The sequence below is a fragment of the Neomonachus schauinslandi genome, chromosome 8 (assembly GCF_002201575.2).
Source record: "Neomonachus schauinslandi chromosome 8, ASM220157v2, whole genome shotgun sequence".
Lineage (NCBI taxonomy): Eukaryota > Metazoa > Chordata > Mammalia > Carnivora > Phocidae > Neomonachus > Neomonachus schauinslandi.
Window position 1 is genome coordinate 44,685,607 of NC_058410.1, and position 24,040 is coordinate 44,709,646.

Here is a 24,040-nt window from a genome sequence, read left to right on the forward strand (position 1 = left end):
CTTGCTGCAATAATTCTTTCTTTCCTTAATATTTTCAGTAGTTCTTAGGGAGCAACATATGGTGAACACTGGTCCTGCTGTGGTCTGTTGGGATTGGCCAGATTTGACTGCATGAGAGGGAAATGAATGGCGCACCCCCCTCCTGGAACATTTCTGCCAGGGGGCAATGAGAGCAGAAACTCTGGGCACTTCTGTGACCTTGGGCAGACATGGAGTGCATGTACAGTAATCACTCTGGAGCCCAAGAGGCCTAGACAGGAGGCCGTGCTTTCCTCCCTCATCAGTTTCTATACTCCCCTTCTCTCCTGCTCAAGTGTCAGCTCCAGGGTTAAGCACACGGTGACAGTGACTTCACATGTGACTCAGACTCCCAGGCTTCCCTCGTGCGGGTGCACCTGGTGTATGTGAGTGGACGTGGGGGGTGGAGGGTGGAGGTGCCACTGGTTACTTGTCCCCTAAGGTGAAAAAGGTTGGGGGAGGGCTCCAGGGAATAACCAGACCTTATAATAGCCCCAAAGATGCATCATCCAACATTTCTAGGAAAATGAGATCAACCCTCTCCCACATAGGTCAGCTGATCAATCTAACATGCTCGATAAAAGTATTCTGAGTTCAGATCTAACTGCTTACAAAGACTTTGCATTCCTCTCTTCCTTCACATATTCTCTACCTGAGGTCACAATTCTATCCAAAGATGGTGATACAGGTAGCAAGAGGAATTCTCAGACAGACACAAGTTTACAGATTTGGGTGGATTCTTCTGCTATACCTGGATGGTCACTGCTCGCATAGGTCAGCAAAAATCCCCGCCCCGAAATGTGGGATCCACTCGCAAAGCGCACAGTGACCTCGTTCGTGGTCAATAGGAGCTCCTTGGGAACAGGCATACTTCCACAATATGGTCCTAAAAACAAAGCATACTTTGGGCACATTCAAAATTTAGACCAGCACAAAGAATTGCTAATACGGTATTTTTTTTCCTTAACGGTCAAATTTAGCAGACAACACATATACAAGACTGCAATTGTTACCCAACTGAAACTTTGCTTATTACCGGAACTGCTATATGGGACCGGATAATTAGTGCCTAACTGTGGACTTGATGATACCGACAAGCCAAGGGTGGGGGGGTGGGGGTGGCTAACTCTAGATAAGCAATAGGCTGGAATTAATTAATTGTGAACAACTCGAGACAGGTTTCAATTTTTATAAAAGAAGACTAACAAAGGTCAGATACATTAGGTAGTCAAGAAAATGTTATCACAAAGGTGATATTCTAGGGGCCTCCTAAATTTCCTAGAAGAAACTCACAAATTTTCTTTTTTCAAGGAGGTTTCCAGAATTAAAAGACTGTCCAATGCATGGTAACAATCTTATTCTCATGCAGTTTACACATTTATCTTTCTCTTACAGTGCCTTCTGGTTAACCCATATAATTTATTTTGATTTGCAAAATGAACTTTATAAAAAAGCAGAAGAATTTCTAAAGGCTTTTGAAATACTCTAGTATAAATTATGCAATTAAGAGTATAATACATCATTTCTAGAATAGGTTACTTGAAAAGCAATATCCATGAACTTTCAAAGAACAAAATTAGATTTGGAACTAAAAAGGAAAAACAGACATTCCTCAGACTACTCAGGTTAAAGTTTACTTTGTAAATTGTCACCTTGAAAAATTCTAAGAAAATAGGGCTTAGCAAGCAAAGTTCGAAGACAGGTATTCTTCATTAACTTCTCCCCAAATACACCAGTATGGAAAGAGTCAACAGCAACATCAGGCAACAGTCAACAGTGCCAACAGTGTCAACAACAGGGAGGAGGAAGGAAAGAAAAAGTTCTGGGAGAGGATCATGAACCCAACTAAGCACTCCTCTCCTGCTATACGGGACCGGATTTCTCTTTTGTCCTGTCCCGGTCTCACATTTGGAAGATGTAATTGAACAAAAGAGAAATGTTGTGTGTTTACCTTCATGCCTCAAATCTCTGTTGTTCCCTATTATTAAATTATGGTGAAATCCAAATTAAAAACGATGACTTACCTCTTTAGAGATACTCATCATATATAATTACTTACATGAAATGCTAGCAAACTGCTTAGAATAGTACCTAGCATATAATGAGAACTGTAGAAGTACTTAGTAGTTAGTAGTAAGTAGTTAAATAAATAAATGAATGAATACATTAAAAGAAACAAATAAATAATGTCTGTTTTCCTTTTAGACTATGTTCCATGGGGTTAGAAACTTTTCTATCCATCACTTTATCCCCGGCAGCTCATAGAATACTTGGTATGTAGTGGCCTTCCAAATATTGTTAGAACTGAAATGAAGTTAAATGTTCTTCTATTTGCAACAGTTTTGAAAAGCCAAACCTGATTATAAAGATGCATGAAAGATTTAATCCTGGCATTTTAAAATATCATGAAGAAGTCAGGAAGAGAAATGTGGAAAAACAAGAAAGGAAAGAAAATCATTAGTGTAATAAATATATGGATATTTGTGAACTTTGACAGTGGTCACAGCATGGTAGAGAAGCAGTTTATACTAAACCCATTTTTGCACAGTAAAGTAGAATGATAAGCATTTTTTCAAAATTAAAGTGAGTCAGGTTACTATACTTGACTTTTGCAACTTAGTTTGTTTTGCGTATGCTTGACATTCCTTTGTTCTGCACAGATAAGTGAAGACACTTGCTTTGCAAATCTAAGAACAAAAATGAAATAACTAGTAACTTGTTGCTATTGGTAAATCAGAATATTTTTCTAACCACATTTATCTTTTCCAAGAGGAAATAATAATGTATATACTCCTCTCCAAACGGTGCTAAAGATACTAATTTCTCCTTCAGTTTCTATAGCATTCCAATGAGTCCTAACAAAAACAGTAGGGTAAGCAAGTCTAAATTTTTGATCAGTGAGAATCTGTTTGGATTTTTTTAGGTCAAATATATTTGATATATAACACTGTAAATTTAAGGTGTACTATATATTCATTTGATACATTGATATACTTTAATATGATTGTCATTGTAATTAGCACCTCCATCATGTTACATAATTATTTCTTTTCATGGTAGGAATAATTAGGTTCTAGTCTCTTAGTAAGTTTGGTGATTATATAGTTGACCCTTGAGCAATGTGGTGGCTAGGGGTGCCAACCCCCATGTAGCTGAAAATCCACAGATAACTTCTGACTCTCCAAAATCTTTTTTTTTTAAGATTTTATTTATTTATTTCAGAGAGAGCACAGGCCCATGCAGGGGGGTGGGGGGAGGGGCAGAGGAAGAGAGAGAGGAAGAGAGAGAAGCCGACTCCCCACTGGGGGCGGAGGGGGAGGGGGGGGGGGGGGGGGGGGGCGGGGGGGGGGGGGGGGCGGGGGGGCGGGGAGGGAGTCCCAGGACCTCGAGATCATGACCTGAGCTGAAATCAAGAGTCAGACGCTCAACCAACTGAGCCACCCAGGTGCCCCTCTTGACTCTCCAAAAACTTAACAACTAATAGCCTGCTGTTGACCAGAAGCCTTACCGGTAACAGAAGCAGTCAATTAACACATATTTTGTACGTTATATGTATTATATACTGTATTCTTATAATAAAGTAAGCTAGAGAAAAGAAAGTATTTAAGAAAATCATAGGGTAGAGAAAACACATTTACGGTACTGTATTGTAAAAACAATTCATGTGTAAGTAGCCTGCATAATTCAAACCTGCATTGCTCAAGGGTCAACTTCAATATTGTTGTCTATATTCACTATACTGTGAATTAGATAAGTGCATATTTACTACTCACTGCAAGCTTGTACCCTTAAATAACATCGACCTAGCCACTGCACCCCACCCCGTCCCCTGGTAACCGCGCCCTTTTACTCTCTGTTTTTATGAGCTTGGCTGTTTTAGATTCCACATATAAGTGATATCATACAGTACTTATCTTTCTCTGTCTGACTTATCTCACTTAGCATAATGCCCTCAAGGTCCATTCCTGTTGTTGTAAATGGCAGGATGTCCTTCTTTCTCATGGCTGAATAATTGGAATTTTTTTTTTTTTTTTAGATTTTTATGGAACAGTTGAAAGGAAAGGTTGCAACACTGCATATATCTTACACAAAGAGATAAGAGTGTATGTCATCTCGCTAAGTTGTCACGCAATACATACAATTTCCTACCCCCCAAAAACACATAAATAGAGTAAAACTCTAATTTGGTTGTATCCTCCCAAAGTCATGATAGGAATGTAAATATTCCTGAGAGAAGTTCAAAGATGTAAACACACACACTCCTTTAATCACCTTTACCGCCCCCCAGGCACCAATCTCTCTCGCATTCTTCCTGAAGTACTGCAAAAATGTAACTAGGCCCCGGATGGGGTAGGCTATACCCTCTCCGTCTCAATGCAGCATCGGCAGCTCCTCTGTTAGGTTCATCACGGCACAACCATCAGAATAGCAGGAGACAGCGTGAGGCCAGCAGGGAGGCCTGAAGTCCAATTGCCTGTGGCAAAACATCCAATTACCTCCTGTCTGAAGGCCTGACAGATAGATAGAGTCCTTCTCACAGAATGGAAGTTCATAACTGCATTCCTTGAGTTAAAAGGGAAAAGAGATGAAAATGGAAAAACGTGCCTGGCGGTGAGAGGGAAAAGTAATGAATGGGAAGGCACTGAAGGAACCGACCAGTCTGTCCCAGGCAACGTTTTCAGTTTTCAGCCAAACTCTATTGAGGATTATAGTTTTTCTTATGACAAAGCCTTCCTCCACCCACGCCTGGCCACACAATGTACTTCTCTGTTAGTATTCTCCACCGTGGCTTTTAAAAAGGGGTTACACTTACGTTTACACGTCCCCAAAGACAATTCCAAAGGAAACCCAATTGAGAGCTTGGCGACTTCTAACTTGGATCGCGGTTGCGATGTCTGTCCTGGGCCCCAGTCTTTCTGGACAGGGTCTTAAGAACTGGAGCAGACCTAAACATAGGACTCCCAGTTCTGGATGGGTATTTGCTTCTCAACTGGCCGTGCTGTGTGTTCTGCAGCACTGGGACTTGCTAACTCCCCTTGGTCCTTGTCAGGAGGTGGGTTCCATCTTACTCTGCCGTCCCCGGTTCCCATCAGGCCAGGGCACCGCAGAAAGGCAGTTCATCAAGCAGGCAGACAAATCAGGAAGAATAAATACCTCTACCTTTTGTGAAATAAAATTGGTAGCCCTGCACTGTGGGAAGCGCTATCGGCGATACCAAATGGAATAGCGTTGTGGCATTTGGCACCACACGTGAGACCAAGACCTAGCAGACAATGCACTGATTCCCTGGACAAAGGAAGAAAAGGCCAGGAACCGTAGGAGCTGCCTTCACTGAGCACACTAGGCCGGGTCCTCTCAACACATCCCTTGTTTGGAGCTACTGTTCCATGAGCAGCTGTGAGGGAAACCTTTTATCTTTCCATGTGTGAATAAAAGAAAACTGTCCTCCAAGGAAGAATAAACGGTCTGCCCCGAGCCAAGCCCAGAATCCTCTTGCTCTTCTGGCAATCTGACAGTCCATTCCGGACTGCGATTTATGCCGCTAGGACATTCTCTGTGGCCCGTCGGAGACGCCACATTACAAGGCAATAATCGTTTGGTTAATAACTGCTCCAAGCCATGTCGGGCGGCTCTGCGCTTTTCATCTTGAAACGGATGAAACTAAGTTATTGTTTTGTCTGTGACAGGGATGTGTTTAAAAAACGGGGTGCGTGCCATTCAAAAGCGAAAACCAGCACAAACCCAGAGACCCCTCCCCAACCCGACACATACTCTCAGTGGTGAAAAACAGAGACCTGACTCTTTTTTTTTTTTTTAAAGATTTTATTTATTTATTTGACAGATACACAGCGAGAGAGGGAACACAAACAGGGGGAGCGGGAGAGGGAGAAGCAGGCTTCCCGCCGAGCAGGGAGCCCGATGTGGGGCTCGATCCCAGGACCCTGGGATCATGACCTGAGCCGAAGGCAGACGCTTAACAACTGAGCCACCCAGGCGCCCCTGGAGACGTGACTCTTGAGAGATCTGTCATAAATCAAATTAAAAACAAGACAACCTCCTAACAACTTTCATTAGCCTTATGAACACCCTCTGCAGCACACATGTAATTTCTCATGAGGGATAAGAACCTGCTGATGAGCCTAACTGACCCTAAGTGTCCCAGCCACATGGCACCCAACCGGCTGCCCGGAAAGTGGTCGCTGGCGTGGCCCAGATTTGTGCTCGGAGCGTGCTGATAAAGCAATCTCTAGAAATGCTGAAGCTGCAAACGCCTTTACACTTGCCTCCGTTTCCCATTTGTTTTTTCAATGCAGTCAAATGGCACGGTTTGTCCTTGCTTGCCAATTGCCATAGGGTCATACAGAATTTCCAGGGCCATTTTCTTTGAAAAGGAGGGGGATTAGCATAAAAAAAGGATATTCCTGGACGATGCTATTAAAACCATAGTCACGTAAGAATGTAAGTGGTATCCCTGGAGAGTTTTGGCCTCTCGTTCCCAGACAAAAATCAGTGACAGATGATAAATGAACCAGGCAGATTCCAAGACAAAGGTGTGGCTTTCCTTGGGGCTCTGGGACTCAGGTCAAGAAATGTCTTAACACTAGAGCTCAACCCACCTAGGCCATTACTTCTCTCCCAACAAAAGATGGCAGTTACTGAAACTAAATCACAGTGTCTCCAGGGAAGATTTCTGGGAGAAAGGAGGAGGAGGAGGAGGCCCATAGCTTTTTCTCCTTGAGGCTTATGGTTATGTCAGTGAGGTATCTTGTGTGGAAGAGTCTGGCCGATATGAGTTTAAAATGCTTTCTGACTTCTATCATGGCATAAAAGACAAAACAAAACAAAAACAGACAAACAAAAAGCAGTCCTTCTCGAGAGTGTCCACCCAAGTAGACCCAATTGGAGGAGAATGAACGTATTTCTGAGGCCCAAAACAACTTTGCACGAGCTAGGAATTTCTTTAAAGGCTGTTTTTTATTATTATTTTTAAAAGTTGTGAGAATTTTGCATTCTTCATAATATGTCTGGGAGATACAAACCACTTATAAGATAGACGCTACCAATCTCGTGTTTTTTTCCCTATTTAGGATTTTTTTTAAAAATCAACAGACAAGGCATAATGATTAGATGTTAATGCAGTATGCCAGATATGTATCTTCTTAAAAATTATCACAGAAATCTTGTTGCAATCAAAACGCTTAGTATCATTTCCTAGTTTTCCCATTTCTCTTGTTCCTAGTGTAATATAAATATTAACGGCTGGCTTCACATTGCTGTACTTCTAGATCACTGACAATGGTTAAAAAAATACTGGGAGTGGGGGTGGAAGTAGAGGAAATGGAAGAGAACAATTCTTGAACTTCCTGGTTTTTCTATATCTCAAATCACGTAGCAGACCACAACCAATTCAACCAATTTACCATTAGGTTCCCGTGGCAAGCTGGTTTCTATCCCTGACCACAATGCCTCCTGAAGCATTTTGACTAAGAAGCATTTCTTTGAGACCTTAAATTTTTACTTGTACTCTTCATGTGAGCGATTTCTCAGAACTCCATCTTATTCCCAGGATACCCTGGTGGGGAGGCCTGGAGAAGTCTCTTCCAGCAAATTACAGACAAGACTACAGCTCAGGTTTTCTTATACACAAGCCACTGGGTCAGATGGTTTCTGGGACGTTACAGGGTTTAAGAGTGGAGTCTCTGGAATCAAATGCCCACACTCACATCCCAGATCTAGGAAAGTGATAAGCAAGTTACTTGACCTCTTTGAGCTTCAGTGTTCTTAGGTATGGATGTTAACAACAGGCCCTAGCCTCAGGGCTATCAGGACAGTTCAATGTGTTAGTTAGCCTCAAGAACTAAGCCCCGCGTACAGCAAGCATATAGTTGAATGCTCAAGTGTAAGAGCCTTCTACAGCACTTCATGGTCTTTTTTATAGAATAAGTAGAGTCCTAAAATTTTATGTAAATCAAGTCTTTTTTTAGATGCAGAGGAGAGATTTATAGATCGAGGACTCTTATGAATCTTCCCACAGTGTGAATAAAGATACTTTATCTTTTGTGAAAATCCAGATTTTTTTTTTTTTACGAGAGAGAGAGAGCACATATGCGAACGTGGGGGTGGGGTGGGCAGAGGGAGAGGGGGAGAGAGAATCTTAAGCAGGCTCCACGCCCAGCGCGGAGCCCCACATGAGGCTTCATCTCATGACCCTGAGATCATGACCTGAGGGAAATCAAGAGTCAGATGCTTAACTGGGCCACCCACATGCCCCCAAAAGACAGATTTTTAAATATATGTTTGCCAAAATCAAGCTACATGCCATCAGATTCATTAAATATTCAATGAGCATCTGCAAATGCAACAGTATGCTAAGCATCCAGGGATACTGAAAAATGAATGAAATGCAATTCCTTGCTCAGGGAACCCTATATCTGGTAGAGAAGCTAACATAATGATCTCAAACTGAGATTGGTGCTCCAGTAGTGAAGGCTTAGAAAATCAACATAAGCCCCAGAAAGGGAATAACCAGAGCTGCTGGACATCAAAGAAGGGGCTCTGGGGCTCTGGGGTAAATAGCAATGGATCTGGTGTGTGTGTGTGTGTGTCTGTGTTAGAAGGGATAGGAAATGCAGGGGAAGGAAAAGAGACCTACGGAAGGAATACTGTCCATAAAAATACCTCTGCATGAAGCTCTATGTACGATGTGTTCAGGAAAAGGCACAGACATGGGGAGACTCAGGGATGAGGCCGGAAATGGGGATGGGGAGAAGAGTGAGTGGGCCTTGAGTGCCGCGCTGACAAGTTTCTATAGATGGGAAGGTACAATTAATAGTTTTCGAAACAAGGAAAGAAAGAAATTATAATTATATTCAACAAGATAAGCTTGGCCAGCCTGGCATGAACAGAGACTGGTGAAAGGAGAGAGGGAAACATCAGGAGGCTCTTTCCATAAGAAATAGATACAAAGACATGGGCTGGCAGTGAAATAAAAAAGCCAAACCGAACAAAATGACCCGTGGGCTTGGAGACTGTGTGTTTTCTGCTCATCTCATGAGGCTGGATGGAGAAAATCTGTACAGGGAGCTATTTCTGGCCCAAGGAACCCCTGCCACATGCTTGGAATGATTTGGGCAAACTCACCAGGAGGGCAGGGTGGGCTGCCACAGCTCAGCCTCTGCTTGATGGAAGGGAAGTGCTCAGGGTACTGAGAGGGGGCCAAGATGTTCTCTGCTCTTAGACCTCTTAGACAAAGAATAAACTGTGTGCGAGGCCACCGAGGAGGAGGGAGGAAAGGGAGGGGGAGGGGAGTGAGGGAGATGACGGCTAACATTTGCTGAGTGCTTATTTTGTGCCAGGCATCATTCTTTTATGTTATACATATGTGCTTCCATCACCCAAATATGGTAGATAGTAGTATTTTGCCCATTTTATTTTTTTAAAGATTATTTATTTATTTATTTGACAGAGAAAGCATGAGCAGAGAGGAGGGGCAGAGGGAGAGGGACAAGCAGACTCCCCGCTGAGCAGGGAGCCCGATCCGGGGCTCAATCCCATGACCCTGGGATCATGACCTGAGCCGAAGGCAGACGCTTAACTCACTGAGCCACCCAGGTGCCCTATTTTGGCCATTTTAAAGATGGGGCAACGGAGGTATGGAAACATGACCCAATTTGCTCAAGGTTAAGCAATTAATAAACGAACAGTACAACAGGAATTTGAAGGTAGAAAGTCTAATTCCAGACTCTGCTGCACTCTTAAGCACAAGTGAAAAATCTCAGCAGAAATGACAGTGTTAATCTCAATGCATGCTTTAGACCAGCCTGTTTTCATTGATCCACAGTGACCGGGGTGGGGTGGGGGGAGGGAGTCTGAGAAGCCAATATCTGGTTCCCATCCAGATTTTTCCAGCAAGTCCTTCAGGGGGTCCAGGGACAACCCTGAACTCCACACATCAAAGGAAGTCCAACTTTCAAAGGCAACTGGGACCCAGTCAATCCTCTTGAAATATCAGGAAAACAGAAATGACAATTCCTCTAGAGTCCCTGAGAGCAGGCCCTTTCTGGTCAGCATGACTGGAAATGGAACTTAACCATAGGACGAGTCATAAAGAGTTTTAAAGTTGAGAATAATGAATTCTCAGTATGAATTCACAGCCCTCCCTCTTCAGTGTCATAAATAAAAGTTAGATATTTTATATTTTAAATGTAGGTATTTTGGCATGACACAGTATCTGAATTAGCATTGACTTTTTCCCAAAGTTCAAGATATTTTAATGTTTTATATAATTAACCTGTTATTACTTTATATCATGACTATAAAAGGCCAGAAATCAAGAATCAGTACCAAAGCAGCAATCCGAACTGTACTATACAACAATTTTAAATCTTACGATACATTACTTAAATAGATTCTTTGTTTTAATCTTCAAATTCAGGCTTAAAAGTGAACCTGTTCAATCCTAGGATAGCATCGGCTACCTCAGTCAAGTCTCTATGGCCTTATGCGTCCAAATATTAAGGTGAACTTCCTTTGTAAAGAAGGTGCCACCTTAAATTTACATTTTTTCACAGTCTCATATTACACTGACCTCTTTGAACAAGGCAGAACTGTTTGGGGAAGACACTTGAAGTGACTTAAATGAATGCAGTTTTGAATGCTAAAAAGAGTCCACCTGAGGAAAGCCGTGAAAAGAGAAGCAAAGAAAACAATGCAGACTTAGTTCACATTCCTCAGGGGACATAGGACCTCACAATTTCTAATGCTGGACATTTTTGGAAACAAGGCTTTCAAAGATCACTTTAAAAAGGGATAATGTTCTATTTTCCAAAAAAATGCATAATCTGAATTTAATCACTAGGGAACATCGAACCAAAAGCGTCGAACCAAAAGCAACAGACATTCTACAAATAAATGGTTGGAACTCTTCAAAACTATGTAAGAGACAAAGTAAGATGAGGAACTCTCCCAGATTAAAGCAGAGTGAGGAGTCATGACAATGAAATGCTTGTGACCCTAGCCTGAATCCTAGAAGATAAAAGGGACATTAATGTTTCTTTGGAAGGTAGTATCAGCTTCTTTGGTCTCCTAAACAAACAAAAACCCAGAATTCCCTCAGTTATAGTAAAAACAACCTCTACTAAGCAAACTATGATACTTCTTAAAGACTTTTTTTTTAGCCAGGATATTAGCACACAATCTTGAAAGTCGGTATATGTGTTTAGATCCAAAATGTTTTGTAAGTTTAAAAGTAAAACTTGTGTTTAAGAACATCTTTAAAAATTTATTTTGTTCTTTTTTTTTTAAGATTTTATTTATTTATTTGAGAGAGAGTGACAGCATGAGCAGGGTGGAGGGGCAGAGGGAGAGAGAGAAGCAGACGCCCCGCTGAGCAGGGAGACTGATGTGGTACTCGATCCCAGGACCCTGGGATCATGACCCAAGTGGAAGGCAGACGCTTAACGGACTGAGCCACCCAGGCGCCCCAAAACTTATTTTGTTCTAAAAAAAAACACATTTTCCAAAGTAAGGTTGATATTCTTTACTTTGTCAACTTTGCTGCTTCCTGGCTGTTTCAAGGGTATTTTGAAAGGAAGAGTCCTCACTCAGTAGGAAATATGTATGTAATCCTTCTAACTGATGTTGAATCTGAAATATCAACTACAATTATAATACCTGACAAACAGAAGAATAATAATCCCACCTTGTCTGTATCAGGCCTTTTAAAAGCAATGAGATCAAGTGTATATTTTGCCTGCTTACTGGGAAAACTGGTGTGGCTTATACTTGTTTACAGTGCATTTTACTATCATGAATGTGGATTATAATAGCGCCCAAAAGTACACGAACCAAACATTTAAAACAAAATTGGCATGGGGGACGAACCACTACACATGAACTGCACAATGATTAAAAAGTGTACAGCTCCAGCATATTCACAATTGTTAATGTAATCACATTCCAAGTACTTCCATTCTTGGCAGAGCTTGCAAACACTAATGCCAGAAAATATTATTCTTTTTCAAAACATTAACTCCTTTTTCAAAATTCTGATAGTGTTGAGTCGTAAAATCTCTTGGCACGGGTTTTAATAATTAATTGGTTAATGAAAAAAATCGAGCTGGATAAACTAAAACGATTCGGCTATTTCAGCCACACTTGTAATGGTCAGAGCTATCATATATGGGAATTTAAAGTGGTATTCCACAACATACGGTCCCCACTGCCGCCCTTCAGCGGGCACTTTCGGCCACCCCCGGCAGCCCAGCCAAGTGCTGTGGCTCCCTGGGACCCTGCACTAACACGAGGGCTCTCCCTCTGGAGGCACGCCGAGTGGCCTCCCACTCTCCCGGGGAACTGGGCAACAGCCCCACAGGAACGCCCACCCTGAGCTGGGGCGCAGGATGACAAAGCGCTCCTTCCTCCTCCTTTGCAGATGCCTGTGCTCCTTAGGGAGGTTCAAACTGACCACCGGACTATTTTAACCAAGTTAAAATATTGGTCTAGTTCGTGTTTTGGGTCCAAGGAAATCTATTTGTTCTGTATTAACATTTTTTTTTCAGATTTTTTTTTTTATTTCTTTATTTTTGTGAGACGGGGGAGAGAGAGAGAGAGAGCGAGCACGAGCGAGGGGTAAGGGCAGAGGGAGAAGCAGACTCCCTGCTGAGCGGGGAGCTGGATGTGGGGCTGGATCCCAGGACCCTGGGATCATGACCCCAGCGGAAGGCAGACGCTTAACTGACTGAGCCACCCAGGCGTCCCTGTATTAACAACATATTAACTTATGTTTGTGAAAGAAAAAATAGAAAGTAGAGAGAAGATATAACAATACGAGTAGTTAAAACTTCTAAAGTCTCACTTTAAGATTCTGCTGAAGTTATGTTGTCTTATTTTATTGGAAGGTTTTTTTCTTATTGTTATAACATTAGCATATATTCATATTTTACCTAACACTGTATCATAAGCAGCTTCCCATATTAATAGTCTTTTAAACAAACATGTGTTTAATATGCCAAGTAATTGTAACATGTTTTAGTTAACTGGTTCCACGTCATTGAACTTGTTGATTCACTTTATTAAAAAATCATTTATTGGGGTGCCTGGGTGGCTCAGTCGGTTGGGCGACTGCCTTCGGCTCAGGTCATGATCCTGGAGTCCCGGGATCGAGTCCCGCATCGGGCTCCCTGCTCGTTGGGGAGCCTGCTTCTCCCTCTGACCCTCCCCCCTCTCATGAGCTCTCTCTCTCTCTCATTCTGTCTCAAATAAATAAATAAAATCTTAAAAAAAAAAAAAAAAAAAAAATCATTTATTCACTGAGTAGATCTACTACATTCAAATCACTGGATTGAATATTATAAGCACATGCATACGAAGAGTGGCTCCTCTCAGAATGAGCTTCAAAACTACAAAAGACACAAACATGTATATGCAACATACACAGCATACGCATGTATACACTTTCTCTAGCTCACCCTAAGCATTTAATTTTTTAAAAATATTCTTACAGGACTAAAATATCCTAATTTTCTTTCCAGATATTTCCTTTATTGCTAATTTCCCTTACCCCTGTCTGCTGGGTTTGTCTTAGCGTGACTGATCAGGAAATCTTTAATGTAGCCACAAAAGAAACATTCTGAGCATCACTGAATATTTCATCTTAAGAACATCCCTAGACAAAAATATTAGCTCTACCTGCTAATTTTAGACAAAATTGCTGTATGATATAATATTGGGCTAAGAATGTGTTGTGGTTTTCTTTGAGTTGTGGGACAGAGGAGCAGACATCTGGAATCAGAGGTATTTGAACCACAAAGACATGGACACAAATCCTCCTTTCACCCCTCAACTAGCTGTGTGATCTTTGGCATGTTACTCAAAAACAAAAACAAAAAAAAACCCCAACTCACTGTGCTTTAGTTTCCCTATTTGTAGAAAGGAGTTAATAACATTTACCTCCAAGGTGGATATAAGGATTCCAGAAAATCTACGTAAGGGTCAAGCATGTGCCTGGCATTACAACAGACCCTGAATATGTTTATTTCTACAATGAGCACAAATTCTGGTTTTTAAAAGATAAACCTAACGGGTATATAGAAAAAATATAAAGAGAAAAATAATTTAGTTGGCTTTACTGCTACAGGTGAATTGCAATTCATTACTCATTTGATGGGTCTAAGCCTTGAAAATTCGAGAAATCTAGAAATGGTGGAGATCGGTGCCCTGAAGCCGACCACAATCACCTCAGAACCTAGCTCCTAATATGTCGTTAACCCTATGTGTTTCCTCTTTCCCGGATATTGGTGAATATGCATCGGAGCTGATGAAGTAAACTCACGGTGTGGGAAAGCAACATCCATTCTCTAATCCTGCTTTGCGCTGATCCGCTCCCCTTTCTAGTTCTTCTCACCTCACCTCTGATTTGAGAGAGGCGGCAAGCAACAGAGAGGGCTACTCTCTGCTGCTCTGTCAGCAGATGGAAGTAACTGCTCCTCTTCCAGGAAAGTAGACGGTCCCCAGGAGACACCAGTGTGGGAAAGCCATGGCTGGCCCCGCAGCGTTTGCCTCACATCTTACAGGAGGGCTCTGAACTCAATCCTCCCCTCTGAATGTGAATGACATTTCCTGGCTGATGAGGGATTCCCTGAAGAGTGCTTCCACAAATTAATACACACGTGATCACCAGTAAGCATTCCCAGGGGCTTTCAGCATCCCTTGAATTCTCATTTTTCCCATTTGTTTGTTTTTTTATAAAGATTTTATTTATTTATTTGAGAAAGAGAGAGCATGAGTGGGAGGAGGGGCAGAGGGAGAGGGAGAAGCAGGCTCCCCGCTGAGCACAGAGGCCCACTCGGGGCTGATCTCAGGACCCCTGAGATCATGACCTGAGCCAAAGTGAGATGCTTAACCAACTGAGCCACCCAGGTACCCCTCATTTTTCCCATCTGAATCAAACTGCAGTAAAAAGTTGCAACCAATTATATGAAATCAACTATCTTTATTCTGTCAGAGTAATTCAGCAATCATTAAAATAGACATAATATTCCCAGGGATTAAAAAAATCCTAGGTTTTTTTTTCCATGCGGGCTAGATAAGCATAGACCTCTGAATGGTCTCCAGGCTAGTCGGGGCCGCCACGCTGGGAGGAGGCAGCAGGAGAGAGGAAACACGTCTGCATGCAAAGGTAAAGACAACATTGAAAGTTGTGTGTGTTTGAGAAATTGCCTGCAGAGCTAGTAGGCAGACAAAACCTGTATCGTTTTGGGAGTTGTATGCATAGAGAATTTCCATAAACCTCTAACCTCAGAAGAACCTGTATATAAAATTTCATCTTTGTTTTTGAATTGTCTAAACCTAAGCTGTTTCCTTGGACTTGGGATCACAGGGTCACTGTTCTGGTGATTTCAGACTCCAGTGTGCTAACTGCACACCCCAAAGCACAAAAAAAGCTTGATTTCAAAAGATTATTTTGGAAATTGTCCTCTGCATCTGCTGTTCCCTTACCCAGAAAACTCTGACCTCAGACACATGTACACAGTCCATTCCCTCGAGTCATTCGGGTCTCTGCTCAATGTTCCCGTATTGGAGAAGTCTTCCTGACCATCCCATTTGTAGTAGAAACCGACTCAAAAACAGGCTCTGTACAACCTTAGGCTGCCTTGTTTTTGTTATTCTCATTCTTCTTTCTCACTACCCCTCATATGATAGATGCATTTGATTTTCCATCTCCCCTCCCCACCAAAGCAAGCTCCATGAAGGAGGAACTTTGTTTTTTCACGCTGTATCCCACAGAGTTCCTGAATACATGATCGCTGTTCAATAAATATCTGTCACATGAATGAATGACTTGTAGATGTTTTAGCCAAGTGCCATACATCTCCAATTCTCTTCCCAGCAAGATACACACTCAAACAAAGCTCCTGGGACACACACAAGGCTAATGCTGAATCTCCTTAGATGTCTTTGTTGCAGCTTAGGAAGCAAGTGTATCCACGTGAGCTACCCTAGGAGTTTACAAAAAGCAAGCTTCTCTTCTAATCTTCCCAGGCTATAATACTCACCAACACACCACTTGCCCTCCCTCCCAAGCTTCAAATTACTTCATGCTCACAGAAACCTAGACCTCTTTTCTTACCATACTGATCGGAATTGCTGGTGAAGAGAAGGTAGTCAGAAGCACAGGTCTGGGATTCAATATCCAGATCGCCTAACCTCAGAATCAGCTTCTTCCCTTTTGGTACTCTGATGGTCTTTTCACAAACCGTGTGATTGGGGTAAGTCCCTGGATAATTCTTAGATGTCATTGTGCCACTGTCCTGATAGGTCACTATGTGCCCACAGCCATCACCTGGTAAAGAAAAAGAGAATGAAAGAAGTGACATTAATTCTTACTGAGGATTGAGAGAGTCTAGTACAATCTCCAAGTCATGTATGTTATTCCTTCTTTGTAGAGGGAAAAGCTAAGAAGAGGAAGAAGGAGGAGGAGAAGGAGGAGGAGGAGGAAGAGGAAGAGGAAGAGGAAGAAGAAGATTAAATTTTATATTATTTCAGGTTATTTCATCTTGTTTCCCAGTTTAATCTTCTGAATATTTTGGACCAAAGTGTTTCATATATTAGAATGGAAAGCCCTCAGCAAATACTTCATTTAATCATACCACTTTTGCTAATCATCTATTTATCTACCCATGGAAACTTGCACAGTAGGCCCTTGGCAGTCACAGATTTGCCATTTGTGGTTTCATCTATTAGCAAGCTGATGCCATGCAATAATTTGTGGTGGAGAAAATAATCGTACTTACTTCCAAGAGGGTCATTGTATTGTTAAACAGGAGAGCGTGCGGCTGGTGGAGTCTGAGACGTGGGCTGAGAGGAGAGTGACAGCCTGTCATAGCTGGAGGTTTCCAGCGGTTCGACATTCATGTCGCAGTTAATGACAGTCACTGACTGGAAGGTTCCTGATAGACCCAGGATGTGTCATTAGAGAATGCTGAGGGTCTAGTGCACTGAGTGCTTGGCACATACCAGACCTGGTACTGCTGGTGACACGAAAAGGCAGCAATGGTGGCTTCACAGAACTCAGAGCAAAATGGGAGAGAGTCACATGTTCATCTAACTCTAATACTGGGTGCCATGTGCCATATCAGGAGCTTAAAGGGCTGAGGAAGGCAGGAGAGAATCTATTCCAGTGAATTATCACTACTTCACTAAAGTAAGAAATTTCCTTAAGACTTTTCTGAATAGGGAAGTTCATCAATTGACCAACACATTGCTCCAGTAGATTAAAGTGACTGAGTCACCCAAATATCTAATGGCATGCCAACTGGGTGGGTTGCAAGGTAAAAGAGCATATGCTGCATTCAAATCACAAAATTCCTGTGGCTGGTAAGGCTTCACATAAAAGCAAGAATTTCTGCCCTTAACTGGAGGGAAAGCAGAAATTGGTTGAAGAAGGAATTCTCTGAGTAATAAAACAAGGCCTCTGCATCCCAGTCTCCCACAGAGAAGCCCCAAATTGGGCATAGTGGGAATCTAAAGCCCAAGGCTGCTTCCTTCCTCCTCCAGCCTCTTCCTGAGCTAGAGCAGGATTGGCCTGGGGCTTTCCTTTGTCCCACTCTTTTCTGACCCTGAGGCTTGCAGCCCAAATGATAGTAGTAAACAAACAAACAAACAAAACAAAACAAAAAATTGGCAGGGGGCAGGGCAGAGAACTCCAGAAGCTACCCCATCTCATCAGATAAGTCCAAGGAGAGGAATCCACCCATATTCCAGAAACTGTCACAAGATTCCCAGCAGCTCCAGCCAGACAGATGGATGGCGGATGAGAGTTAACTTTACCAAGAATACAGCAGAAATGTAGATGGACACTCAGATAAAATTACTGTGACACCTCCACATCTAGGGAGAAGCTGTGGAATTTATATGGAAGACTACAGAGACCCATAGAAGTTTTTGAGAAGGGAGATAATGAAAGAAGTATTTAAAAAAGGATGATCAACCTGGTTGGCCAATGCTATAGGATCTAGAATGTGGGGAGAATCCAGGTCAGAAGAGCAGTACAAGGGCTAGGAATGGGACAGCTAGAAAGGGAAGGGAAAGAAAAACAGAAATTCACAATAAAAAAAAATCAACGGCTCGGGAAACAACAGGTGTTGGTGAGGATGCGGAGAAGGGGAACCCCCTTACACTGTTGGTGGGAATGCAAGCTGGTGCAGCCACTCTGGAAAACCATATGGAGGTTCCTCAAAAAGTTAAAAATAGAGCTACCCTGGGGTGCCTGGGTGGCTCAGTCAGTTAAGCATCTGACTCTTCATTTCGGCTCAGGTCATGATCTTGGGGTCCTGGGATTGAGCCCCGAGGTGTGCTCCACAATAGGCCTGGAGCCTTCTTGGAATTCTCTCTCTCCCTCTGCCCATCCCCCAACTTGCATTCTCTCTCTCTTTCTCTCTCTCTTGGATAAATAAGTAAATCTTAAAACAAAAACAAACCAAAAAACCCCAGAACTACCCTACAACCCAGCAATTGCACTTCTAGGTACTTATCCAAAGGATACAAACATAGTGATTCAAAGGGGTACATGCACCCCAATGTTTATGGCAGCAATGTCCACAATAGCCAAACTATGGAAAGAGCCCAGATGTCTATTGAAGGACGAATGGATAAAGAGGTATATACAATGGAATATTTCTCAGTTATCAAAAAGAATGAAATTCTGCCATTTTCAGTGACATAGATGGAACTAGAGGGTATTATGCTAAGCAAAATAAGTCAGTCAGAGAAAGACAAATACCATATAATTTCATTCATATGCGGAATTTAAGAAACAAAACAGATGAACATAGGGGAAGGGAAGGAAAAATAAAATGAGGTAAAATCAGAGAGAGAGACAAACCGTAAGAGATTCTGAACTCTAGGAAACAAACTGAGGGTTGCTGGAGGGGAGGTGGGTGGGAGGATGGGGTAATTGGGTAACTGGCTGATGAGCATTAAGGAGGGCACTTGATGTAATGAGCACTGGGTGTTAGATGCAACTGATAAATCACTAAACTGTACCCCTGAAACTAATGCTAATTAGTTAACTAATGTTAACTAACTTGAATTTAAATAAAATCTAAAAAAAAACAAAATCAACAGACTTGGGTTTTGGTTTAGTGGGGAAGAGAAGAAACAAAAAACCCACTGAGATTCTGAGTCCAGAAATGACTGGAACACTAAGGCTAATATAGATAGAATGAGAAGCTCAGAGAGCAGCAGGTCTGGGGGCAAACGCTGTGAGTTTGGTTAAGGTTGAAGTGACAGCTGTACTTCGTGACATCTCTGGCAGTGAGTACAAAATTGTTGAAAATTAAATGAAAAATATACTAGAGTGAAGCATATGGTGCAGAAGGACATAGTGCACAGGGCTTTGATTTAAAATTTGGATTATTTGCCTGCTCATAAAGGCTTTCATTAAAAAATCCAATTTACAGTTTCTCTTGAAGACTGAAAGACATGGCAACGATACCAGCAGGCGTTCTCATCGGGCTAGTGAGACAGCGGCTGCCCCTTTAAAGGAGAAAAATGCCCTAGCTCCCCACCACATCCAAGCCGCTCATTTCTATGACGTGCCCCACCTTGGGAGGCAATGATTGTGAGCATGCTGACAGGGCAACGCTAGGGTAACCAGCATACAAACAATCATGCAAATAAATATACACATAACCCTCTCTACGCCACCAAGATACCACCTGCTCAAACATTTAAACACCTCTTTTCTTATTACTATGAAATTCTCTGCTTTAATAAGAGAAGAAAAAGTGAACTCTTTCTGGAAAGCGCAGCTAAATATAAAATGAGGGGTAATTATATGTGAATCAACTCTCATATGATCATTGTATTCTCGATTTTACTTAAGTGACATGTCATGACAAAGGAAAATCCCAGGGTATCATGTTCATTCAACCCTGTAATTGTACTTCTTTCCAATCACTTTTACTCTAAAGCCCAAGAGGAAACTAATTTCACCTGGCGATACCAGCAGAAGGGGAGCGGGTCTGTCTTCAACACTCCCATCATTACTTTGCCTGGGGGATCTCTGCCTCCTTGGAAAAAGTTCTCTTTTCCATTAGTTATCAGAATGATACTCCAGGAGTCTTTGTTCTGCCAAAAAAACCTGAAAGGAACTGCTGGGTCCTAATTTATTAAAAAGCAAGCTGTCATCAGAAGTTTGTAATTTCACCCCTGCCCACGGAAGGAGACTCTTCATGGAGTTTTCTGTGGCAAGCGCTAATAGAATACATTTATTCCATGGTATTAACTACATCAGGAATTTTCACCCTATTGTCCTTCCACAGTCTTGATGAATTCCAAAAACTAGATATAATAATAATACTGTAATAGATACTTGAAAGTTGCTAAGAGTAACTTAAATGTTCTCACCACAAAAAAGAAATGGGGATTATGTGAGGTGATGGAGAGGTTAGCTAACATTACGGTGGTAATAATTTTGCAATATGTATCAGATCAACACATTGTAGACTTAAACTAATACATCATATGTCAATTATATCTCAATAAAGCTGGAGGGAAAAAAAGGCCTAGAAATATGTCAAAGGGGAGAATGGAGAACTGGGAGGGAAAGAAAATGCCCACCGTACCATGGATTGTATAAGGCAGATGCATGCAAATGATCGACAGTAGGGAAGCAATATTCCCATGACCTCATCCCAACACTCAGGTAGCTTGCTCTCATCACCTAACTCCAGTAAAGAATCACTGACAAGGAAGACGACAAGTTATTTAAAAATCTCTCATTTCCTGTTCCATTTCTTGCGTTTCAATGTCAATTTCCTGGTTGTGATTGGCAAGATGTTATAATTGAGGATAACCAAGTTAAAGGGACACAACATTTCTCTCTATTATTTCTTGCAACTGTATATAATGGACAGTTATCTCAGAGAAAGTTTAATTAAAAAAATGTGTCAGTCTGGTTAAGTTTGGCTGACAGAGGATGAAAATGAGGAGGCTTTCATTTTCTATTTTATCCTTTACTATTTGGATTTGTTATTCTGTATAAACTAGTTAAACTATGCTTAAATATTATCCACATTTGCATTGAAAAGGTGTGCATGGAATGAAAACCAATAAAGGGGGCCACGTTTATTCTAAAAATCTCTCTATACCAAATTCATTACCCACATTTCTCATATTTGTCTGAGGAGCATGGGGTATTATGTCTGCAGGGGGCTCCTATACATGCTCCAGTTTACAGATGAGAAAGTACAATGCCTATCAGCTTTCCTTAAGGCTACTTCACTGATGGTGGGGATTTACCAATAGCTCTAGGATTTTTTTTTTAATTTTTTTTAAGATTTTATTTATTTATTTGACAGAGAGAGACACAGTGAGAGAGGGAACACAAGCAGGGGGAGTGGGAGAGGGAGAAGCAGGCTTCCCGCCGAGCACGCAGCCCAACGTGGGACTCGATCCCAGGACCCCGGGATCATGACCTGAGCCGAAGGCAGACGCATCATGACTGAGTCACCCAGGCGCCGCATGGCTCTAGGATTTTAAAAACATTTTTGCCTCTCTTCTTTATTTGATTTTGTAACAAATATTTGTGTTTAATCTTAAAAAAAAAAAAAAAACATCTGAACTGCTGCCCTATCAGACCTCCCTTTGGATGCTTTCATGATATTGTCCTATTAAAATGAACAGTTCCCTAATGAGAGGTAACTGACTCCTGCAATGGTCATAAACAGATGGAAAACCATTGGGTAGAAGGTTGAGAAGAACTTTAAAATGGAAGCACCAGCTGTGTTACCAGCTAACTTACTGATGGATCCTAGCATGACGAAAAGTAAGGTAATCAGTTACTATGTGTCTCCAGGGAGGATAAAATGTGCTCTATGCACCAACACCTATGAACTTTTTTCGCCAAAAAGCAAAACGTGAATCAATAACTGACTCCAAATCTCATCAGGTCTTTAAGTCTAACTTCCAGGTTATAGGAAACGCACAAGTTTATTGACACCACAAGAAAGCCATTAGCCGCATCCGGGCTGGGACCATTCTAGGTGCAACTGACTGAGTTTCTTCAACAAGGAATTGTATAAAGAGGCATAAAAGAAAGTATTTATTTCAGATTAAAGGAAAATTAAATAAACAGCAACCAAGTGAATTTTGTTTGGATCCTGATTTGAAAAACCAACCTCACAAAACCATTTAAAGAAGGTAAGTGGGGTATTGCTGTCAGGAAAGTATTATTCATTTTATTAGGTGTGATAATGGTATTGAGGTTATGTAGAAAATGTCTTCTTTTAGGGAGGCCTTGCTGACATATCTGAGCTGAAATGACATGATGACATGAGGTCTGGGATTTGCTTTAAGATAGGAGAGTAAAAAAAGGGAGGAAGCAGGATAAGAAAAAAGAGACAGGGAGAAGTTGACGGTTGCTGTAGCTATGATGATGAGGGTGTACAGGTTTTTTCATTTTTATTTTTTTTCATTTTTATTTTATTTATTTATTTTTTAAAAGATTTTATTTATTTATTTGACAGAGCGAGAGAGAGAGAGCACAAGTAGGGGGAGCAGCAGAGGCAGAGGGAGAAGCAGGCTCCCCACTGAGCAGGGAGCCCGATGTGGGGCTTGATCCCAGGACCCTGGGATCATGACCTGAGCCGAAGGCTTAACCCACTGAGCCACCAGGATGCCCCGAGGGTATACAGGTTTTTAAAAAAAACTAAAATGAAAAGAAATGAAGGTCAGTCTTTAGGGCAAAAAAATACAACCTTGGTTTGGAGGATTAAGGTCCACATGGTGTTGGGAGCCCTGATGGGCAGTGAGCCACAGTGATACCGGGGCATGCGGCGGCACCACTAGATTCAACTGCCACCTACTAACGTCAAAGGGGAGGCTGTGGAAATAAGGGGGAAGGAGGAAGCTTTGCTACCGGGAACTTGTCTACTCTTCAAAAGTGGCTACGGTGCAATGTTTATCTTTTTCTTCCTTTGAACTGTAATTTAATTGCCAAAGTGCCAAAGCCCATGATGACTAAACTATGCGTCATTTCCTCTCTCCTTAGGCTGAAAGGTCCTCTCCTCTGCAGAATATGTGAAGGGTGGTCACTCCATGATGGGCCTAAATCCTGGGGTTTGCTTGGAGCCAGAGCTGGTTTGTGACATTGACCAAACCCCTTCTCAAAACAACTGACAAAAACAAAACTGGATGAAGGTTAGATTTTGGAAAAAGCTGTAAGTACTCAGTATTTTATAGCTCCCCAAGTGATCTCTACACAAAATTTAAATATTTGAACTCTGAACATCTGGCAACAATCTAAATTAGAAAAGGCTGATCAAACTATGGTATCTCCAAGCAATGTGATATTAAGGAAAAGTTAAAGTCATGTTTTAGAATTCTATTTAATTTAAAAACAGAATATTGTGTACACATAGATATAAAGGGAAAATGTTTGAAGCACTATGATGTAGGATTACAAGTGATTTTCATTTTCTTTATACATTTATTTTCTAAATTCTCTGCAATATGAAAACATTATGTATAAATCAGAAAAATAATATAATTAAAAATACCAAATTTACCTAATATTCTCTGTAACATAGGCTACTTTCAGCATTAACCTTAAAGTAGAAACTGGAAGAAGTCCCTTTAAACTAATACACAGAAACTTGTCATTAAAAACTCACTCAAATAGCTGGGAACTTAGCATAACATAGTTCCCACTTAAAGAAGCTCACAGGCAAGAGGAGAGGGGTATGTTAACAAGGAATTCCTGAGGGTAAAGTGACAGGTCCAAAACAGAGTATGGGCTCAATATCTGTTCTCTAAATGCCTGAAAGCATACGTCTCTACGCTTTTAATGTCAGCTGTTCCGGAAGTATGGATATACAAGGTATTTTCTAAAGAAGCTTAAAACAAATCCTAGATGCTTGACTACACACATCAACTGTTTATTTAGTCTACTCTAATTCCACCCACTCTGAAAGAAAACAATAACTTCCTTAAAAGACTATTTCCCGTTTGATAAGAAATC

General features: G+C 41.5%; 1 protein-coding gene across 1 annotated transcript in view; it reads right to left on the reverse strand.

The window, feature by feature from the left end:
* DCBLD1 (discoidin, CUB and LCCL domain containing 1) overlaps nucleotides 1–24,040 on the reverse strand; it is a 61,033-nt gene that overhangs the window by 20,495 nt on the left and 16,498 nt on the right. Inside the window, exons 2-3 of the mRNA XM_044917547.1 lie at nucleotides 16,148–16,360; nucleotides 770–904 (exon numbers count right to left, since the gene is read on the reverse strand). Coding sequence (XP_044773482.1) covers nucleotides 770–904; nucleotides 16,148–16,360 — 348 coding nt within the window. The remainder of the gene's footprint in view (nucleotides 1–769; nucleotides 905–16,147; nucleotides 16,361–24,040) is intronic.